At 44.8% G+C, this 19654-nt stretch overlaps 1 protein-coding gene across 1 annotated transcript in view; it reads right to left on the reverse strand.

The window, feature by feature from the left end:
- LOC126235622 (glypican-5-like) overlaps nucleotides 1-19654 on the reverse strand; it is a 208122-nt gene that overhangs the window by 6360 nt on the left and 182108 nt on the right. Inside the window, exon 6 of the mRNA XM_049944334.1 lies at nucleotides 17380-17536. Coding sequence (XP_049800291.1) covers nucleotides 17380-17536 — 157 coding nt within the window. The remainder of the gene's footprint in view (nucleotides 1-17379; nucleotides 17537-19654) is intronic.

Raw genomic sequence — 19654 nt, forward strand, 5'->3', positions numbered from 1 at the left:
CACAGTCCTGTCAACTCTTACCTTATGCTCTCTCTGAAACTCTGTACAACCTCTGGTTTAGTCAGTTTATGCAGGTCCCATCTCCTTAAATTCCCACCTTTTTGCAGTTTCTTCAGTTTTAATCTACAGTTCATAACCAATAGATTGTGGTCAGCGTCCAAATCTGCCCCTGGATATGTCTTACAATTTAAAACCTGGTTCCTAAATCTCTGTCTTACCATTATATAATTTAACTGATACCTTCTAGTATCTCCAGGATTCTTCCATGTATACAACCTTCTTTTATGATTCTTGAACCAAGTGTTAGCTATAGTCGTGCTTATAGCCAGAAATTTGACGAGACGACCACCGACGTTATCAAACATTTCCTGACCTCCACGTATTTTCTGTTAATGGAGAATACGGTGAACAAACGGAAGTAGTCATGATGCGTAGCCCACTGTCACCCGTGGGCGCGAATTTGTATATGGAGTACATCGAGGAGGAAGCCTTGGCGTCACCCGAATGGAAACTTACTTGCTTTTTCCGTTATGTGGATGAAAAGTTCGTCACCTGGCCCCATGGCAGGGACAAGCTCCTGGACTCCATACATCACAAGATACAATGCACAATGGGGACCGAAGCAGAAGGACGATTACCATTCCTGGACGTCACAGTGTGTACAGGAAGAAAACGCACACTGATCTGTATTTGCATGTAAACAGCTGTCACTACCCTTCTCAGAGAACTGGGGTTCTAAAAACACTGGTACACAGGGCTCGCAGCATCCCAGACACAGAGAGTCTGCCCCAGGCGCTGGAACCAGTCAGTACCGTATTCCGAGAAAACAGGTACTCGGAATGGCAGATTAGACGCGTTCTCTGCCCCACCACTACAGTACAACCTTTGAGGACGGAAGGAGTCCCAGAGGAAGAAGTAGCCACTGCATTTATTCCGTACACTGGCGCACTATTGGGGAATATCGGACGCATATTAAAGAAACATCGAGTTTATCTTTTGCCCGCCCAATAAAATATGAGCGTTATTGGGAAGTGTGAAAGATGATATCGGATTGCGAAAGGCAGGTGTATACCAGATTCACTATCAGTGTGGTAAGACTTGTATTGGACAGACAGTGCGCACCATCGAAGATCGTTGCCCAGAACATCAAAGGCACACACAACTGAAGTATCCTAACAAGTCGGCGGTCGGAGAGCACTGTTTGTCCGGAAAACAAGAGTTGGATTACGAGCGTACCAAGATCTCGGCCCAGACTGCTAAATACTGGGACAGCGTTGTCAGAGAGAGAGCATCGAAATTCGCAACAGGGACGAACTCATCAACCGAGACTGCGGTTATAATTGTAGCAAGGTATGGGAACCAGCACTGAGTATAATTAAGAATACTCCACGGAAGGAACGGCCCATTAGCGGGGTGGGGGGGGGGGTTATAAGGCGGCCACCCGCCCTCAGGAGCTCAATTCGTCAGCGCACCTGACGATGGAGACATGATTGATAGCCGTAATGTTGTGTCCGTCACTATGAAGCGGCAATACACCCGTGGACTGTTCGATCATAATAAATATTTGTTTGCTGTTGAATACCATATAGTGATAAATGAAAGACATAAGAACGTATGTAAGTGGGCCGAAATAGAAGTATATCACAAAATTTTGTAAATGGCTGCACGTTCAGAGACCGAGAATAGTTACAATTGAAAGAAAACAGCCCTCGGTCACTATTTTTAACGAATTAACCGTGTTTCAACACTGCTAGGAGTGTCTTCGTCAGAATTTAAATCAAAGAATGGTCTATAACATGGTCACAGAATTATGACTAAAAACGTGTGATACAGAGTATAAGTACAGAATCTCTAGTCCGTTTGCAACCTGTAACCGCGTAGGTAACCAGCAGCCCTTAGTGGCTCGCCATCACCATTTTTTGTCTTAAATATCTTTGTGACTAATTCCCTTTCTGCATATTTATTATTTTATAAATGACATACAAGTACTGCCAGTCTTTCACGATGATTCTGTACTTATACTCTGTATCATACGTTTTTAGTCATAATTCTGTGACCGTTCGGTCGTTCGGTGTTTTGAAGCGTACGATCCTGTTTCGATGTTCTACAACGATTTTACAGCTCCTCGGTCAGTATTTTGGTCCCCAACGTAGACTACAGAAAATACGATCCATAAACAGTGAAAATACGTTACCAGACAGAATACACTTTACAAAGCTCACAGAGACTTGAAAACAGAAATAAAACAATGTGGGTCTGCACGCTTTTGTGATTGTTGTCGTTGGAGGTAAAATCTTGTAGCACGTTTCTTCCACAATCACCGTTTCGACCGTTCTGTTCAGATTTCCTCTAGGGTACTCCGGAGTTCCAAATTAGCAGAATAGTTTCAAAGACCAGTGTCACGTTCGCTTTGCAAGAACGCTCCCGACCCCCGACCCATGCGCTTTTGCATCAGATTTTGCGGAGGTTAAGACAATCTGTCCTTGGAATGTCTTAGTTAGTCGTCGTATAGGATGCTTTCTAGCTGTTTTGCTGAGAATCTCTCGAAGTTTATATCCCTCGCAGAAGCAGTATCAGTGCCGTCTGGTTCTCTGTAAAGAGCAGTTATGCTTCCTGTGATTCTATCTGATGAAGCGGAAAGGTGTATTATTCGGAATAACGTTCAAAACGTATGTCATTATGATTTATTTATTTACTAACCACCATAAACTGATAATATCGACACAATTAATAATGATTAACTGAAAACTAGCAATTTCCTGAGAGTGTGGTCTTACGACAGAACTACGAGGGCGGTTCAGAAAGTAACCTCCGATTGGTCACAGTGCGGGTTGTGGGGGGAGTAGCGACGCCATCTGTGCGTTCACGCACTCAACAGGTCAGTCGGCATCAAGCCATGGTCGAGTGAACGTCATACCTGCGCTAGTTTAGTTTTTGTGGCAGTTTGAAATGTGTGCTGCAATAGAAAACCCCGCCAAATGTGAAGTGCGTGCTGTCATAAGGTTTTTTACAGCCAAAGGATATTCTGCAGCAGCTATTCATCGTGAGCTTTGTGCCGTGTACGGACCAAGAGTTATGAGTGAAGGAGTTGTCCGTGAATGGGTACGTTTATTTAAAAGTGGACGAGAAAACGTTCATGATGAAGAGAGGAGTGGTAGACCATCATTGGTGACTGACGAACTCGTTCAGACAGTTGATGCAAAAGTTCGTGAAAATCGACGTTTCTCAATGTCGGAGTTGTCTACTGGTTTTCCACAGATTTCTAAGACTCCCTTGTACGAGATAGTGACAGCAAGATTGGGTTACCGTAAGTTCTGTGCACGATGGGTGCCCAAAATTCTTACCGACCACCACAAAACTCAAAGAATGGCCTCTGCATTAGACTTTCTGTCACGTTATGAGGACGAAGGAGAACCATTGTTAAACAGAATCGTGACCGGTGACGAAACCTGGATTAAGTACGTGAACCCTGAGACAAAAGAACAATCAAAGATGTGGGCACATTCAAATTCGTCTACCAAACCAAGAAAAGCCTCGCAAGATTTTTCTGCCAGAAAACTGATGGCAACGGTGTTTTGGGATGCCAAAGGGGTGTTGTTGGTTGAATTAATGGAACGTGGTACGACCATAATCAAGACGTGTACTGTGAAACAATAAAAAAGTTACGACGGGCTATACAGAAGAAACGCCGTGGTATGCTGACTTCCGGTATCGTTTTTTTGCACGATAACGCCCGTCCTCACTCTGCTCGCAGAACAACAGCCCTTCTTGAGTCCTTCAAGTGGGACGTTATCAACCATCCACCTTACAGCCCAGACCTGGCGCCAAGTGATTATCACCTCTTCATGCATTTGAAGAAATGGCTCGGGTCATAGTGGTTTGATGACGACGAAGAGCTCAAAGATGCGGTCACAGGCTGGCTCCAGGCACAAGCGGGTGATTTTTATGCAGAAGGAATTTCAAAGCTTGTGAAGAGATACGATAAGTGCCTCAATCGCTATGGAGACTATGTAGAAAAATAGTGCAAAGATGTAGTTGTAAGATTTATATATTAAAATATTTTTATTTAACTTGGTGTATTTTTTTAAATCAACCGGAGGTTACTTTCTGAACGGCCCTCGTAGATCAGAAAGCATCCCATCGGCGACTCGCGCCTATGGCGCGCAGCCTGTATCTCGTACTCACACTCGTAATTTTTCGTACGCGTTCGTACGTTTTCGTTAGTTTAAACATTATTCTTTTGTTTATTACGATGCTCGATTTCTAGCACTGTGGTATTGTTGTAAAAAAGTATTTACCCGTAGGCTTCTCCTAACATCTGTATTGGAAAAGGAGACTTTTATTAGTGAATATTCCCTAAGTGAGAGTACCTGCATCGCGCCAGGACGACTGTGTTTTTGTTTCCCCCTGGCACCCCGCAGTTGACGTGATGCGTTCTCCCGTCCAGCCGCAGCGCCTCGCACCGCCGCCCGCCGGCAGCGCCGTATGGTCCACCGGCTCCTTCGGCCGGCGTGGCAACTGAAATCTTACTCACTCCCGACCTTGTGCTTTCTGCAGCACCGCTTTACTCACTGATCGTATCTAAAGAAGTGATACGACATTGTAAAACAGGAAAATAAGGAAATAAAATGTGGCTTGGACATAAAGCGTACCTTGCAAATTTTAAAACGGAATTTTCCCGTGTTCATTCTCAATAAGTGAAGTTATTTGTTGAAATTTTTGCGGCCGCTGTGGGTGGGCCGCCGTCATTGGACAGATAGCAAAACTAGAAGAGCAGGAGACGGGAAACTTTTATGCAGATATTATTATCGAGCCTCAAAGCTGGCATGTTGGTCCTTGTTTGCATTCCTCGCGCACCGTCGCCGTGTATTTACTTCCTCGACTGCGGGAGGCCACGAAACTGGAAGCCTATAGCCGCCTTCTCTATTCGAGTTAATATTCGTTCTTATAAATCTCGCTCGTTTCTCAGACGTTGAATGTTGCTTTTCTCGGCTAGCACTCGTACGTTGTTGAAATCTATATTTTGGCTACCTTCCTCGAGTGCTCCTTTCCCGCACATATCACACTTTGTTTTAACTGCCTGTGGCGGTCGTGCCGTTCAGTACATTCTTTTCCAGTCCTTCCCGTTTCTTCTATATGCACTTTGCCACACCCACACAAAAAGATTTTTATTTTGTTATGACGGAAACATAAGTCCGCATATGCGGGTTGTAAGTCTATAAATGAACGGTAGCGTAACAGAGAAGAAGGCGGTTCGTCATCTTACATATTAGCATAATTAACGATATGTCGTTTGAAAACTCTTTCTATGGATAAACCATCACAGTCGTTGGCCTTGAGTGTCTTCTTTAACAGATTCAGCTGCGATTTCAAGCTGCTATTACCGTTGATACGGAAGGCACATGAAGGCAGAGTGCTTAACAATGCTTGCTTCTCGACTGAGTGCTGATACGAAGTGGCGTCTAGATATTTATCTGTGTTTCTAGGCTTTCTACACACTATGTCTAGACTACTGTTGGATCACCACATGTGGGAACAACAGACTGACATCATTCCCTACACTGTTGGATCACCACATGTGGGAACAACAGACTGACATCATTCCCTACCTCCCTGGTGAAGTTCATTGCGTGATGAATCTATTCTGACACATTGTGGAATGTATCAAGCTCTTATTGTGTGTCATTCACATAGTAGAGACAAGCGGAAGACTTTAGTGGCGCACTTATTAATGCATATTGTTCAAATTGTTGCATAAAAATGTCAGCTGCGACTGGCTATAAAGGTTAACCAATGGCAATACCAATTCTGATAAAATTTTACGTTCCACTTAAACAGCTCGTTTACAGACATAATTGGACCAGGTCACGCACATACGGAACAACTTCCTCCCCTCTGATTTCCAAAGTACCTGCTACTGGGATACTCATTTCATATCAAAACTTACAAGAATGTCTGTCACCCATGTACATTTTCACCGTGCTCAATATTACTAACAAATCTTTCGAGTAGTTCACAAAAGTATTTATGCTTACAACTAGACGTCTCAATTTCCTCAATAAATGACTTGCTATAAAGTAAGGTGAACAGTTAATTTCAATATTTTAATAGGTTTCAGCAGAATCCTTTTTGTACGTTCATAAGAGCACATATTATTCTACTCGTCGGGTTACCAGCAATAATAGACTGAAAAGTTTCGCCCAATAGCCGCACTTCTTCAGAGTAAGTGCAGGCAAACTGCCTCTGATAAGTAAACACGACACTGCTCTTAGACAGTGTTCAGCTATCTGGGAACACCAGGTGAACCTGAAGAGGATCCCAACTGAAGGTTCGAAAAGTCTATTGTGCAAGAAAAAACTAAAGAGGAAAATCATCCTGCCTAACAAATTAGAAGAGTTTACGTTCAAAATGAAAATTACGTAATCCTGGAAACAGCGTACGCTGAATGACTGGGAGGTGCTAGGAAAGAGAGTATGTCATATCTCAACAGCGACCCTCGTATACCCCGTAAGTCGAATAACATGATCACGTTAGGACAACACTAATGCAAAGGACTGTAGTTACCAAATGAAGCAATTTTCAAATATGAAAAAGTTCTGTGTGCACTTGGAAATATCAACGCTTAAGAGGGTGAAGAAGGCGACCCAGGCTAAACCTGTAGTGAGAGCTGGCTGTCTCAAATTCCAACGCCAACATTGTCTGTCCTCTTAATGTCAGAACTCGGCGTCATTACAGAGCCTTCCGTTTCACAGGTGGACAGCTCATAGCTGGAGAAGTTTGGTTTTATAATGACAGATTATAAGATGAAACTGTCTTCCCGTTTTTCCTTTACAAAATGAAAAATACGCGAAATTGTATTATAGATATGTGTGTTACCGCTGACAAAAGTCAGATTGACCAGCCAACTTGTAGTGTATTAGAATTTTAATGAGAGGTGCAGATGCCATAGTAAGCTATACAACGATCAAGTCCCATTGTTACCAAAATGGATGGTTACTTCATTATGTAATTAATGCACCTTACAGCTAGGTTACTAGGGCCAATGAAAAATGGTCAAGTGAGGCTAAATCGCTTGAAAGATTACTTGCCAGTGTGTTGCAGTTGGGAACAATGACATGCGTAATAAAGCTAAAACAGTCTTGCCACAAAATTCTACTTGTTGAAATGCTAAAAATTGTAGACGCAAGTGAGACCAAAGTAGTGCGTCCAGCAAGTATCTAGAAAGCTTCATGTGAATGTGGTATACGACGACCAGTTTCTCAATTAGTATACTAGGAGCTGCTCAGCAAAAGCGATAGATTCATTTAACGCAATACGTACGGGGAGCCCACAGAGTCGCGCTATGGTTTCAAAGTTTTAGATATAGAGAATCGTGCTTTTTTGTAAAAAGTTTAGCAGCTGTCATACCTTTTTTCTTTTCCTTTTGTCCTATGTTACATATTTGACTTGGGGTGCATCAAAATAGCGACAGGCCAGAAGAAAGTTCCATGTATTATCTGGTATGGAGAACCTAAATCTGTTACAATGGTACTGCAGAATTATCGCTGCCAGTATGGTAGGTCAACACCGGAAAAAAACAAGCACAATGAGTTGGTTCAAAAGCTTTAATGAGACAAGCAGTGTCAAAGATTTTTGTCGAAGTGGAAGTACGACTAGGTCTCAAGCACGTGTTGACAGACTTGATGACTGAATTTCAATTCAGCCTCAGCAAGTCAACTCGTCGTGCATCGCGCGAATTGCAGGAACCAAGGACGATTGCTCGTAACGTGTTATATTAGCGGTCGCGTAATTTTATGTACCACAAAGTGCAAGTGTTACAGGTAATACAGCCAAACAATCGTCCATTTTGGTATCCATCCGCGTGATCTATACTGGCCTCCATAGTCGCTTAGAATGACTTCTTGAAAATATGCCTGTGTCCAGATGAAGTAACGTTTCACAATTCTGGATATGTGAGCCACCACAACGTTGGGATTTGTGGCTGCTGACACCGACACCACACACATGAACACATCCGTGATACTAAACAACAGTGTCTGTGTCATTAAGAAGTGCGATGGAATAGTCGTTCTGACACGCGCGCATGGCTACAGTGAAAGCTCGTGTCGGACCTGGACTCTGACCCGGTTTGCCCGGTTTACGCCAGCGGTCGCCTTAACGGCTTCGGCTACCCGTGCACGAATCATGGCCAGACCCAAACCTCGATATGTCGTCGTCCTTGTGTCACAAGCTGCAGTCGCACGTTACGTATATTCCTGTACAGGGAGGACATATTTATAAAAAAATCACGATGTTCTCTCTCGAATAGTTTCGCAGTTATGATTTTCGGAAACGATATGAGAAATTTATGAATATCTTGTACGTTTCCCTTTCTGCGAAAGTAAAAGAAAAGCTACGAGGGACGTTCAGTAAGTGCCGGCCGGTGTGGCCGTGCGGTTCTAGGCGCTTCAGTCTGGAACCGCGTGACCGCTACGGTCGCAGGTTCGAATCCGGCCGGGGCATGGATGTGTGTGATGTCCTTAGTTTAGTTAGTTTTAAGTAGCTCTAACAAGGGAACCTCCCCATCGCAGCCCCCTCAGATATAGATATAAGTTGGCACACTGGATAAGCCTTGAAAAACAGAACACAGATCAATCGAGAAAACAGGAAGAAATTGTGTGGAACTATGAAAAAATATGCAAAATATACAAACTGAGTAGTCCATGCGTAAGATGGGCAACATCAAGGCCAAAGTGAGATCAGGAGCGCCGTGGTCCCGTGGTTAGCGTGAGCAGCTACGGAACGAGAGATTCTCGGTTCAATTCTTACCTCCGTTGAAAATTTTAATTTCTTTATTTTCGCAAAGTTATGATCTGTCCGTTCGTTCATTAACGTCTCTGTTCACTGTAATAAGTTTAGTGTCTGTGTTTTGCGACCGCACCGGTAAACCGTGCGATTAGTAGACGAAAGGACGTGCCTCTCCAATGGGAACCGAAAACATTTGATCGCAAGGTCATAGGTCAACCGATTCCTAGACAGGAAAACGCGTCTGATATATTCTATACGACACTGGTGTAGGTCAACCGATTCCTAGACAGGAAAACGCGTCTGATATATTCTATACGACACTGGTGACGGCATGTGCGTCACATGACAGGAATATGTTGTCGACCCACCTAACTTGTACACTTGGCGAATGGGTAAAAAAATTCTTCTACCTTACCCGATTTCGGTTTTCTTGTGGATGTGATAATAACTCCCAAAAAAGTGATGGAAACATAAGAGTTTGTCACATAAACTGAAAAAAAATTAAACTTTTCGCTGGAGGGAAGACCTGAACCAAGGACCTCTCGCTCCGCAGCTGCTCACACTAACCACGGGACCACAGCGCTCCTGAGCTAACATCAGCCTTGATGTTGCCTATCTTACACATGGACTACTCAGTTTGTATATTTTGCTTATTTTTTCGTAGTTCCACACAACTTCTTCCTGTTTTCTCAATTGATCTGTGTTCAGTTTTTCAAGGCCTATCCACTGTGCCAACGTATAACTAAATCTGAGGGGGGTGCGATGGGGAGGTTCCCTTGTAAGTTCTAGGGGACTGATGACCTCAGATGTCAAGTCCCATAGTGCTCAGAGCCATTTGAACGTTCAGTAAGTAATGCCGCACATTTTTTTTTTCTTCTGAAAACAGGTTTGTTTCTTTCAGGACTCTAATACACCATGTAATTCCGCATTCTTATGACTACAAAACCCTGCTTCTCAACGCGATCTCTGTTCATTGCGACGGCTTTACGCCACCTTACTGGCAGAGTCTGGTTGCCCGTTTGGCACCACTCTACTCGTCGACGCCGAAGCCAGCGTCTCGCTGCATCTCTAACCTCCGTATCATCCACGTACTGGTTCCCGCGGAGTGCATCCTTCATTGGTCCGGGCAGACGGTAGTCGGAAGGTGCGAGATCGAGGCTGTAGGGTGGATGGAGAAGAACAGTCCAGTGAAGTTTTGTGAGTTCCTCTCGGGCGCAAAAACTTAAGAGAGGCCTCGCGTTGTCATTAGAAGTTCGTTTGCATTTTTGTGGCGACGAGCAACCAGAAGTTGTTTCTTCACTTTCGTGAGGGTAGCACAATACACTTCAGAGTTGATCGTTGCGGCGTGAGAGAATATTTCAAACAGACTGTCGCCACGACTTTACGGGCTGAAGGGTGTTGCGCGCAACTTCTCCTTCGGAGGATAGGTGGTGTGGCGTGACTCCTTACATAGCCATATTGTTTCCTGTTCGAAATGATGAACCCATGTTTCAACACCTGTGAAGCTGTTCGACAAAAAATGGTCACGATCAGCCTCGTGACGGTCGCGCAATTCCGCACAGGTGGTCCTTCATGGCTCTTTATGGTCTACTGTTAGGTGGCGAGGAACCTGGCGTGCACTCACCTTTGAGTACCCCGACTGGTGGACGGCTGTGTCGACACTGCCAACAGAGACTTCCAGCTGACCAGCGCGCTGTCTGACTGTGATCCATCCGTCACATCGAGTGAGAGTGTCGTCACGTTCCAGCATGGCAAGAGTGATAACTGTATCCGGCCGGCCAGCACGCGGAGGACCGGAGAGGCTACCCTCAGGAAATTGGACAAACGACTTCAGCGTGTTCGTCTCTGCATAGGTGCAAACGAACGTCTCCCTCTCCACGACACAAGTCTGCGCACCCTAGAGCAGCTCACAAAGCTCCACTGCACTGTTATTCCTCATCCGCGCTACAGCCCGGATTTGCAATTTCTACCTGTTTAGCCCAATGAAGAATGCACTCCGTGGGAAGCAGTAGGTGGATGTGTAACGAGGTTACTGAATCATGAAGACGTTGCCTCTGGCGTCGACGAATGGATTCGTTCCAGGTGGGCAGGCAGTAAGGCCATGATATTGAACGGAGATTATGTTGAAAAACAGGGTTTTGTAGAAAAAAACAGCGAGGAATAATACGGTGTATTAGAATCCTGAATAAAACCTAACTGCTTTCAGGAAAAGCTCGCCCCTCGCTGAAAGCTTCGCGTGAATGTTGCACATGAGAACCAGTTTCTAAACTACTACACTTGGAGTTGCTTAAGCACAGCGATGAATTCCAGTGTACACTCGTTTCGTTTAATAGGCAGAGAGTGTCTGTAAAGTTCCGTTGTGATTTTAAAAAATCGCAACTTGGAAACTATTAGAAATACAGAATCGGAGTTTGCTGTAAAACGTTTAGTCTCTTACAATTTTTTTCTTTGTCCTATGTTGTGGATTTGTCTTGGGCGTTCATTAAAATAGCGACAGGTCAGAAGAAGGAGAAATGTGCAGTGTGTTATGCAGAACGTAAATCTGCGGAATTATCGACACCAGTAAGGGAGGGCACCATTGCAAAAACAAACATAATGAAGTGGTTAGGAAACCCACAGAGACGGGGAGTGATAAAGATTTCCGTCGAAGTGGACGTCCGCCCGTGTCTCAGGCACGTATTGTCAGAGTGCAAGCAGCACTTCGACGAAGCCCCCGTAAGTCAATTCGTCATGGATCGCGCGAACTATAGGAAGCATAAAGCATTAGATAAGCTATTATGCCTTTAGCATACAAAGTGCAAATGGTCGAAGTATTGTGGTATGGATTCGCGTGTTCTGTTCTGGCCTCCAAGGTCGCTATTGGAAAAAGTGCCCGTTTCCAGATGAAGTAACATTCTACAATTCTCGTCATGTGAGTCTTCACATTAGGATTTGGGGCTCCAAAAATCCACACAACGCACGTGAACACATCCCTGATAGGGATTTTATTTATTTATTTATTTATTCGTATGGATCACATGCAGTTTAAAATTACAGGTATATAACATTAGTAATACTATGTATAACATGAATATGAAAATACACAAACTACATATAAAAGTAACTAAATGTCAATATCTAGGTTCCCAATCCATATAAGAGCCGTACCATCAGCTTTTATGAGGTCGCTCCAACATTCCTGGTAGGAGTGTAAGGGGTATCCATCCCTAATGAGTTCGATTGTCTGTTTCGGAGCCCCGCAGTCACAAGCCGGAGACTCTGCAGCACACCATCTGCAATGAGAGTCCGCGCATCGGCCATGCCCAATGAGAGCTCTGTTCAATGTGACCCACAGTTTCCTGTCCAGTTCTGTGCCAGCAATATCACAATTACACTTTCGGAACCACTCAGGCTCTTCAGGATTTTCAATACGTTGACAGCTTTCGTCCCACAGATCTCTCACACCAGTGTTACTGGCATCTAGCTCTTCTGCTTGCCGCAATGGAGGGTTTCTTGAACGGAGTCTATTTCGTAGTAAACTTGGTATGGGTAATTCCAGGTTCTCCTCCATCTTGCCGTATTCCCTAAGCAAGGCCTCGCTTTTGCAGGTTGCGGGTGGATAGATGTTAGTCATTAGAGGAAGCCAGTAAATCGGTGTTGGTCGGATTGCCACTCTTATTAACCGCATAGTGTGGTTCAACTGAACATCGATCAAGTTTGTGTGGCAGCTGTTTAGCTACACCGGGGGACAATACTCGGCTGCTGAGAACACCAGCGCAATGGGTGATGTGCGCAAGGTATCTGCTGAAGCTCCCCACGTCATTCCACACAATTTTTGAATAATACTGTTACGAGTTTTTATCTTGGCAGCAGTATTTTCAAGATGTTTTCTGTATGAAAGGGTGCCACCAAGGTACTTGGGGTACTTGTTACGGCAAAGAGTGTTTCCGATAAGTTTCACTCTGAGCTCCGCATTACCTAGTTTGTCTGTCCGATGGAACGTACATACTTCAGTTTTACTTGTGCTGGGTTTAAGTCGCCACTTGCTAAAATAGGCGCTCATGACACCTAGATCTTCTGTGAGAATTGTCTCCGCTCATCCTAGATCCTTGGTTTTACAAGCAAGAGCGAAATCGTCTGGGTAGCAGAATTTTGTTGACTTGGTTTTGGCGAGATCGGAGCTATATATGTCCAATAATAGGGGCGCTAAGACGGAGCCCTGAGGTAGACCATTACTTAATTTCCTCTCCTTGCTCACATTTCCTCCCAAGTAAAAACGGAAATATCTACCCTGTTTGATGGAGAAAGAATAAGTGAATTGCTGCCATAGCTGCAACAACGAATGGTAATACAAAATGAAATGTAAAGAATCGATTCAATGTTGCGTTATCAACAGCAAATCCTCTCTTGTTTATCATGGTATTGATGAGAGTTACTGTTTTCCGGCATCGGATTGTTTTTGGTAATTTGTACACCATCCCTTCTCTCCAGACCGTGTCATATGCCAGAGTTAGATATACGAACGCGACAGGTGTCTTTACGTTTTCTTGGAAACCAGCCTCCGTGAAAGTTGTTAGGGCCATTACTTGGCCGAAGCAACTTCTCTATGGCCTGAAAACCCGCTTTCTCAGCTGCAATACGTTCCAGAATGAAGCCGCTAATTCTGTTATAGATGAGCCTCTCCAAGAGTTTATAAGTATAGCTCAAGGGGAAAATTGGTCTGAAGCGTTGCGGGTGGTCAGCTGGTTTGCCTGGTTTCAAAATTGCCACTATTTTTGTTTTCTTTAACTCGATAGGAAATGTTCCACTATCTGGGATGTTGGAGAAGAAGCGGATCAGCCATTTTTTTCCACCATTACCCATGTTTATCTGAAATTCCGGGTGTATATTATCCACACCAGGCGCTTCAGCATGTTTAGTTTGTTTCAAGGCCTCATCCAATACAGCCAGAGTAAGTGGTGAAGAGGAACTGGATTCGTTTGGGCACTGTGCTTTTAGAGAGGTGAGTTCTTGTTTTATTATAGATGTTTCAACTATAAGATTAGCGGTTTGGTTTCTTGAAATACCAGGTTACTGCCCGGGTATATTGAAGGCTCGGCCAAGCTTACGCAGAAGGCTCTATGCCTTTCTACTTGAAAGTCTGAAGTTAACATTTTCCACCATCTCACACCATCGCACTCTTCTAGCAGCGTCAAGACATTGTAGGAGGTCGTCTGCAATATCGCTGTCGCCAGTTTCGCTACACTGTTCATTAAGTTGTCACAATGCTCATTCCAGCCTGGCGTATATTCCTTTCTGTACCCACGAGGGATAAACTTCTTAGCAGCAGTAAGGAGCCACAACGAATCGAGGGTAGTTTTTAGGTTCTGGTGGAATAAAACAGATATATTTATCTAGGTGGTCAGCAAAACTCCGCCAATCAGCCCTACGGAAATTCCATCTGGGTCGTGGTACAGATCTCGCTACTGGGACAGAGAGCCCCATATAGAGGATTACTGGCCTATTCTGGCTGTGTGGCAGATTAGGTATGACCTTTCTGGATATAGGCGCTGGGCGCCCTCCCCAGCCCCGGGGCACGAAGCAGAGCTCCGGGTTGTAATCTCTTCGCCAAGCGGCCGATCTGAAAGTTCCCAAATCCTTGGTATCATAAACCAGGAATAGATTTTCATTTCCAGCCCAGTCGTTGAGTGCAACACCACACTCACTGTCACATGCGTAGTTCCAGTGACGGTAGTGACCAGTAAAATCTCCAGCATAAATCGACGGATGGGCAGTAACTGGCAGGACATCCAGTGGCCGTGGCACATTTGGTGGCTTGTAAATATGGTTTATAATGGTCTCCTCCACTTGCACAGAGACTTAATGGATATCATTTTCCGTATTTATCGAAATGAGACGAGCATGCTCGATATTGCGCCTTACATAGGTGGCAACACCATAAACACTGTGATACGTAGCACCCATAAGATCGTAGCCATGGATCCCACCTCTTCTAAGCAGATCTTCCATAGTTGGAGAATGTGTTTCCTGGATTAGAACAACGTCAATATCATTATCTGCAAGGAGTTTAGATAGGTACTCGCTTTTAGCTCGGCTAATACTTTCTATGTTTAAATGGCATATTCGAATTTCAGGGCCAAGTCTTTTAATCAGTTGGTCCTGGAAAGGTCCATTTTTTAAAGCTTTTTGATTTCGATTTGTCTGCATGTCTGTAGCCAGGAAATTTATTATCTAGTCTGGTTGCCTATTCATTCTAGCTCATTTAGCATTACCCGGGGTGCACATGTACTGGTCGACTACGGACGCGAGCTAGTTTACACCTTCGTGGCAGGGAGAAGCTTAATTTTTGTTGTGGCCTAATGCACGTTAGGGTGACAAGACCATTTTACTTCGCACAGAAAACCATATCGGGAAATGAGTACCTGGAAGTGATGACACATTTTCTGTTACTGCAGACCGAAGAGCCGCAGCCGTCCATCACCTTCCAGCAAGGTAAAAATTTTTGAACCAAACTGCTGAGGTCATCGGTCCCTAGGCTTACATACTACACTACTGGCCATTAAAATTGCTACACCAAGAATAAATGCAGATGATAAACGGGTATTCATTGGACAAATATATTATATTATACATTATATTATTTTCACGCAATTTGGGTGCATAGATCCTGAGAAATCAGTACCCAGAACAATCACCTCTGGCCGTAATAACGGCCTTGATACGCCTGGGCATTGAGTCAAACAGAGCTTGGATGGCGTGTACAGGTACAGCTGCCCATGCAGCTTCAACACGATACCAAAGTTCATCAAGAGTAGTGACTGGCGCACTGTGACGAACCAATTGCTCGGCCACCATTGACCACACGTTTTCAGTTGGTGAGAGATCTGAAGAATGTGCTGGCCAGGGTAGCAGTAAAACATTTTCTTTATCTAGAAAAGCCCGTACATGACCCGCAACATGCGGTCGTGCATTATCCTGCTGAAATGTAGGGTTTCGCAGGGATCGAATGAAGAGTGGAGCCACGGGTCGTAACACATCTGAAATGTAACGTCCACTGTTCAAAGTGCAGTCAGTGCGGAAAAGAGGTGACCGAGACGTGTAACCAATGGCTCTCCGTACCATGACGCCGGGTGATACGCCAGTATGGCAATGACGAACACACGCTTCCAATGTGCGTTCGCCGTGATGTCGCCAAACACCGATGCGACCATCATGATGCTGTAAACAGAACGTGGATTCATCCGAAAAAATGACGTTTTGCCATTCGTGCACCCAGGTTCGTCATTGAGTACACCATCGCAGGTGCTCCTGTCTGTGATGCAGCGTCAAGTGTAACCGCAGCCATGGTCTCCGAGGTGATAGTCCATGCTGCTGCAAACGTCGTCGAACTGTTCGTGCAGATGGTTATTGTCTTGCAAACGGCCCCATCTGTTGACTCAGGGATCGAGACGTGGCTGCACGATCCGTTACAGTCATCGGGATAAGATGCCTCTCAACTCGACTTCTAGTGATACGAGGCCGTTGGGATCCAGCAAGGCGTTCCCTATTACCCTCCTGAACCCACCGATTCCACATTCTACTAACAGTCATTGGATCTCGATCAACGCGAGCAGTAATGTCGCGATACCATAAACCGCAATTGCGATAGGCTACAATCCGACCTTAATCAAAGTCGGAAACGTGACGGTACGCATTTCTCCTCCTTTCACGAGGCATCACAACGACGTTTCACCAGGCAACGCTGGTCAACTGCTGTTTGTGTTTGAGAAATCGGTTTTAAACTTTCCTCATATTAGCACGTTGTAGGTGTCGCCACGGGCGCCAACCTTGTGTGAATGCTCTGAAAAGCTAATCATTTGCATATCATAGCATCTCCTTCCTGTCGGTTAAATTTGCTGTCTGTACCACGTCGTCTTCGTGGTGTAGCAATTTTAATGGCTAGTAGTGTACTTAATCTAACTTAAGCTAATTTACGCTAAGCACAACACAGATACTTTTGCCCGAGGGAGGACTCGAACATCCGACGGGGAGAGCCGCGCGAACCGTGGCAAGGCGCCTGAGACAACGCGGCTACCCCGCGCGGCTCCAGCAAGGTGATGCGCCGCCATATACGATTTTGAACTTGCCGAATATGCTTAATGACACATTTCCGAAGAGATGGATGGGTCCCCACGTCACGCCATTACAATCCTTTTTCTGCAGTTACCCCAAGCATCGCATGCACGTGTCACCAATCAGTGAAATTGCTGCTCTTCGTGCACGAATCGAGCAGTGAGAACTGCCGATGCTGCAGTGCTGACATGTACATGGGCAAAACTCGAGTATCGGCTTGATGTTCTACAAGCGACGAGTGGGACATTTACTGAAATTCCGTCATAACGGAAAATAGGGTTGACGGCTGCTAAACGTTTTACTACGAGCCACGGTGCTCTGACTCTAATATTTTCCAAGTTATAACTTTTTGAAATTATAGCAGGACTTTATGGCCACCCTGTGTACGTTTCGTTTTCTCTGAAAGTAGAAGAAGAGTTACGACGTCACAGTGTGTGGCGTGTGTGGTGGAATGTGCGCCGCCAGCTGACGTGGCCTCGGCTGCAGCCGGCGCACACTTACCGACGGGCTTCTCCCCAGAGCCGGAGCCCTCTCCCCTCCAGCCGTCCTCCGGCTCGCTGTCCCAGCTGCCGGGGGCGTCTCGGTCGCCGCCGCTGCCCTCCACGTAGCGGACGAGGGACAGCGCCGTGGGGGATTCCGTCAGCTGGCTGACCACCACCTGCGCACCAGCCGCACGTCAAAAGTCGTCTCCTCACTACAGCTGCTCACGGTCACAACTTGGTAACATTAAGTAGCAACCACTTTACTTAAAGAATATACAGGATGTTTGTTTTAAGCTCTGGCAGTTATATATCTCATGAACGACGCATCGTACGAGAAAAAATGTTTTAGGTAAAAAGTTAATATTGCGAAAGGGGGCGTCAGTCTGTACAATAACTCGCCACCTGTGAAGCACCCTCCAGCGAGGGCGGAGTCAGTTCTGTATTTTCAGGTGGTCTACGCCAAAAAAATACTTACGGTTTACTAAAAACTATTGTTTTCCATTCGTGGTAGATGGCGCTGTAATCGATAAATATCAAGTCGGCCGCTTTTTGCAATTAAGATCTGGGGCACTTAATTCTACATTCCATTTAGAACGTACATGTAAACCTTTGCGTTCTAACGGTTGATACTAATGTTCAAACGTTACTTGAGAGTTGCAAATGTGATTGTACAGTACATGTACTAGATATAGACATCGGGATTTCTGACAAATAAACTAACTGACCGGTAGCGTAGCTTTTTGTTCTCTAAAGCATTGACTGTGGTGAGCCCGCAGAGAATCGGAATGCTTTGTTTCGGTGGCCATCGTCGAAACAACGCCACCACAGTGGCTGATTTCGATGTGTCTTTCCACCCAACCACCGTTAATTTCGCGCTGGCCGGTGAAACACAAACCACGACCATTGTAATAAGACAATATGTCCATGAAGCGATAGTGAAAGGCTATCCAGATATTGAAACGGCTAACAATATCGTACTGTCAATCAAATTTCCCAAAATTAAAGTAAATGCATAGCATAAATATGAATTGTTAGAACACAAATGTTCACATTTAGGTAGTAAATGAAATGTGAAATCAGATGCGTCAGTTCTTAATTGCAACTACAGGCACACTTTGTATTTATCAATTACAGCGCCATCTACCGCGAATGGAAAACAATGGTTTGAGTAAACCGTACGTATTTTTTGGCGTAGGAGCCGAATATGCAGTAAAAACGGGGTTTCCCGTTGGAAAATAGAAGCTGAACTTCCCCCCCCCCCCCCCCCCCCCTCCAAGCAGGAGCGGTGCTTGGGAGGTGGCAAATTGTGGTAGAGACGGACGTACCCTTTATCAATATTAACTTTTCACCTAGAACATTTTGGTTGTATGATGCGTCGTTCACGAGATATTGAGCTATCGGAAGTTAAAACGAACGCCCTCTAGATTCGTGATGATCTGATTCTGGTAGTGAAGAATCCTGAAAACAGAACGAAAAAGAGAGAAATTGCAGTAGCTACAAAATATCGTCTGGCAGTATTTAGTTTAAAAAACAGTACTGAGCGAAAGCAGTGCCTAGATGGCCCTTCATATATATTCTGACTGATTAATTCGAACTTCTAGTGCCTAAAATGAGATCATGGAACTTATAAGTTTCGTTGTATTTGGAACAAACTTTTAGTTATGACTACAAAACTCTAAGCGCAGAAATCTTTCAGGGGTGATACCGAAGTCGAGTAGTGATTATAGGCATTGCCTTGTGAAGAGACAAGTTTGGGATGAGTGGGGGGTGGTGACGGTGGTGTTAGGTAAGACTTTTGACAGCTGTTGGCGGTGATATGTACACATAAAGTCGACGCCAGTATCGGTGCCGCTCAAAGTGAAAAGGCTTGGTATCCGTAGCACAATACTGTTTCACTCATTTTGATCCGTACTACAATACAAACCCAACACTGAACTTCATATCCAAGTGCACTCGGTACAGTGATCCGTGCCACAGCGTTGACAACTACAGCACCCACACCGTCCCATTCACCTATAACAACTCATCATACCTTCAAAGTACACTTCTTGACAGTTCCTACGGAAAGGATACATTGTTGGACAGGAATAATCAATACATGAAACACGCTACGTAAGTAATAGAGGACGAGTTGCACATTTAAAACGAAAAATGGTATAGCTTTTACCACATGGGAAAGAGGATAACAGACAAAAATAACTTTCATGTTTGACACAGGTCAGACTCCCAACATAAAGTTTGATATCGGACTCTCCTCGGGCATTAAGGCACATTTTGAACCTGTTACTCGCGCT

This window comes from Schistocerca nitens, chromosome 2 (assembly GCF_023898315.1).
Source record: "Schistocerca nitens isolate TAMUIC-IGC-003100 chromosome 2, iqSchNite1.1, whole genome shotgun sequence".
Lineage (NCBI taxonomy): Eukaryota > Metazoa > Arthropoda > Insecta > Orthoptera > Acrididae > Schistocerca > Schistocerca nitens.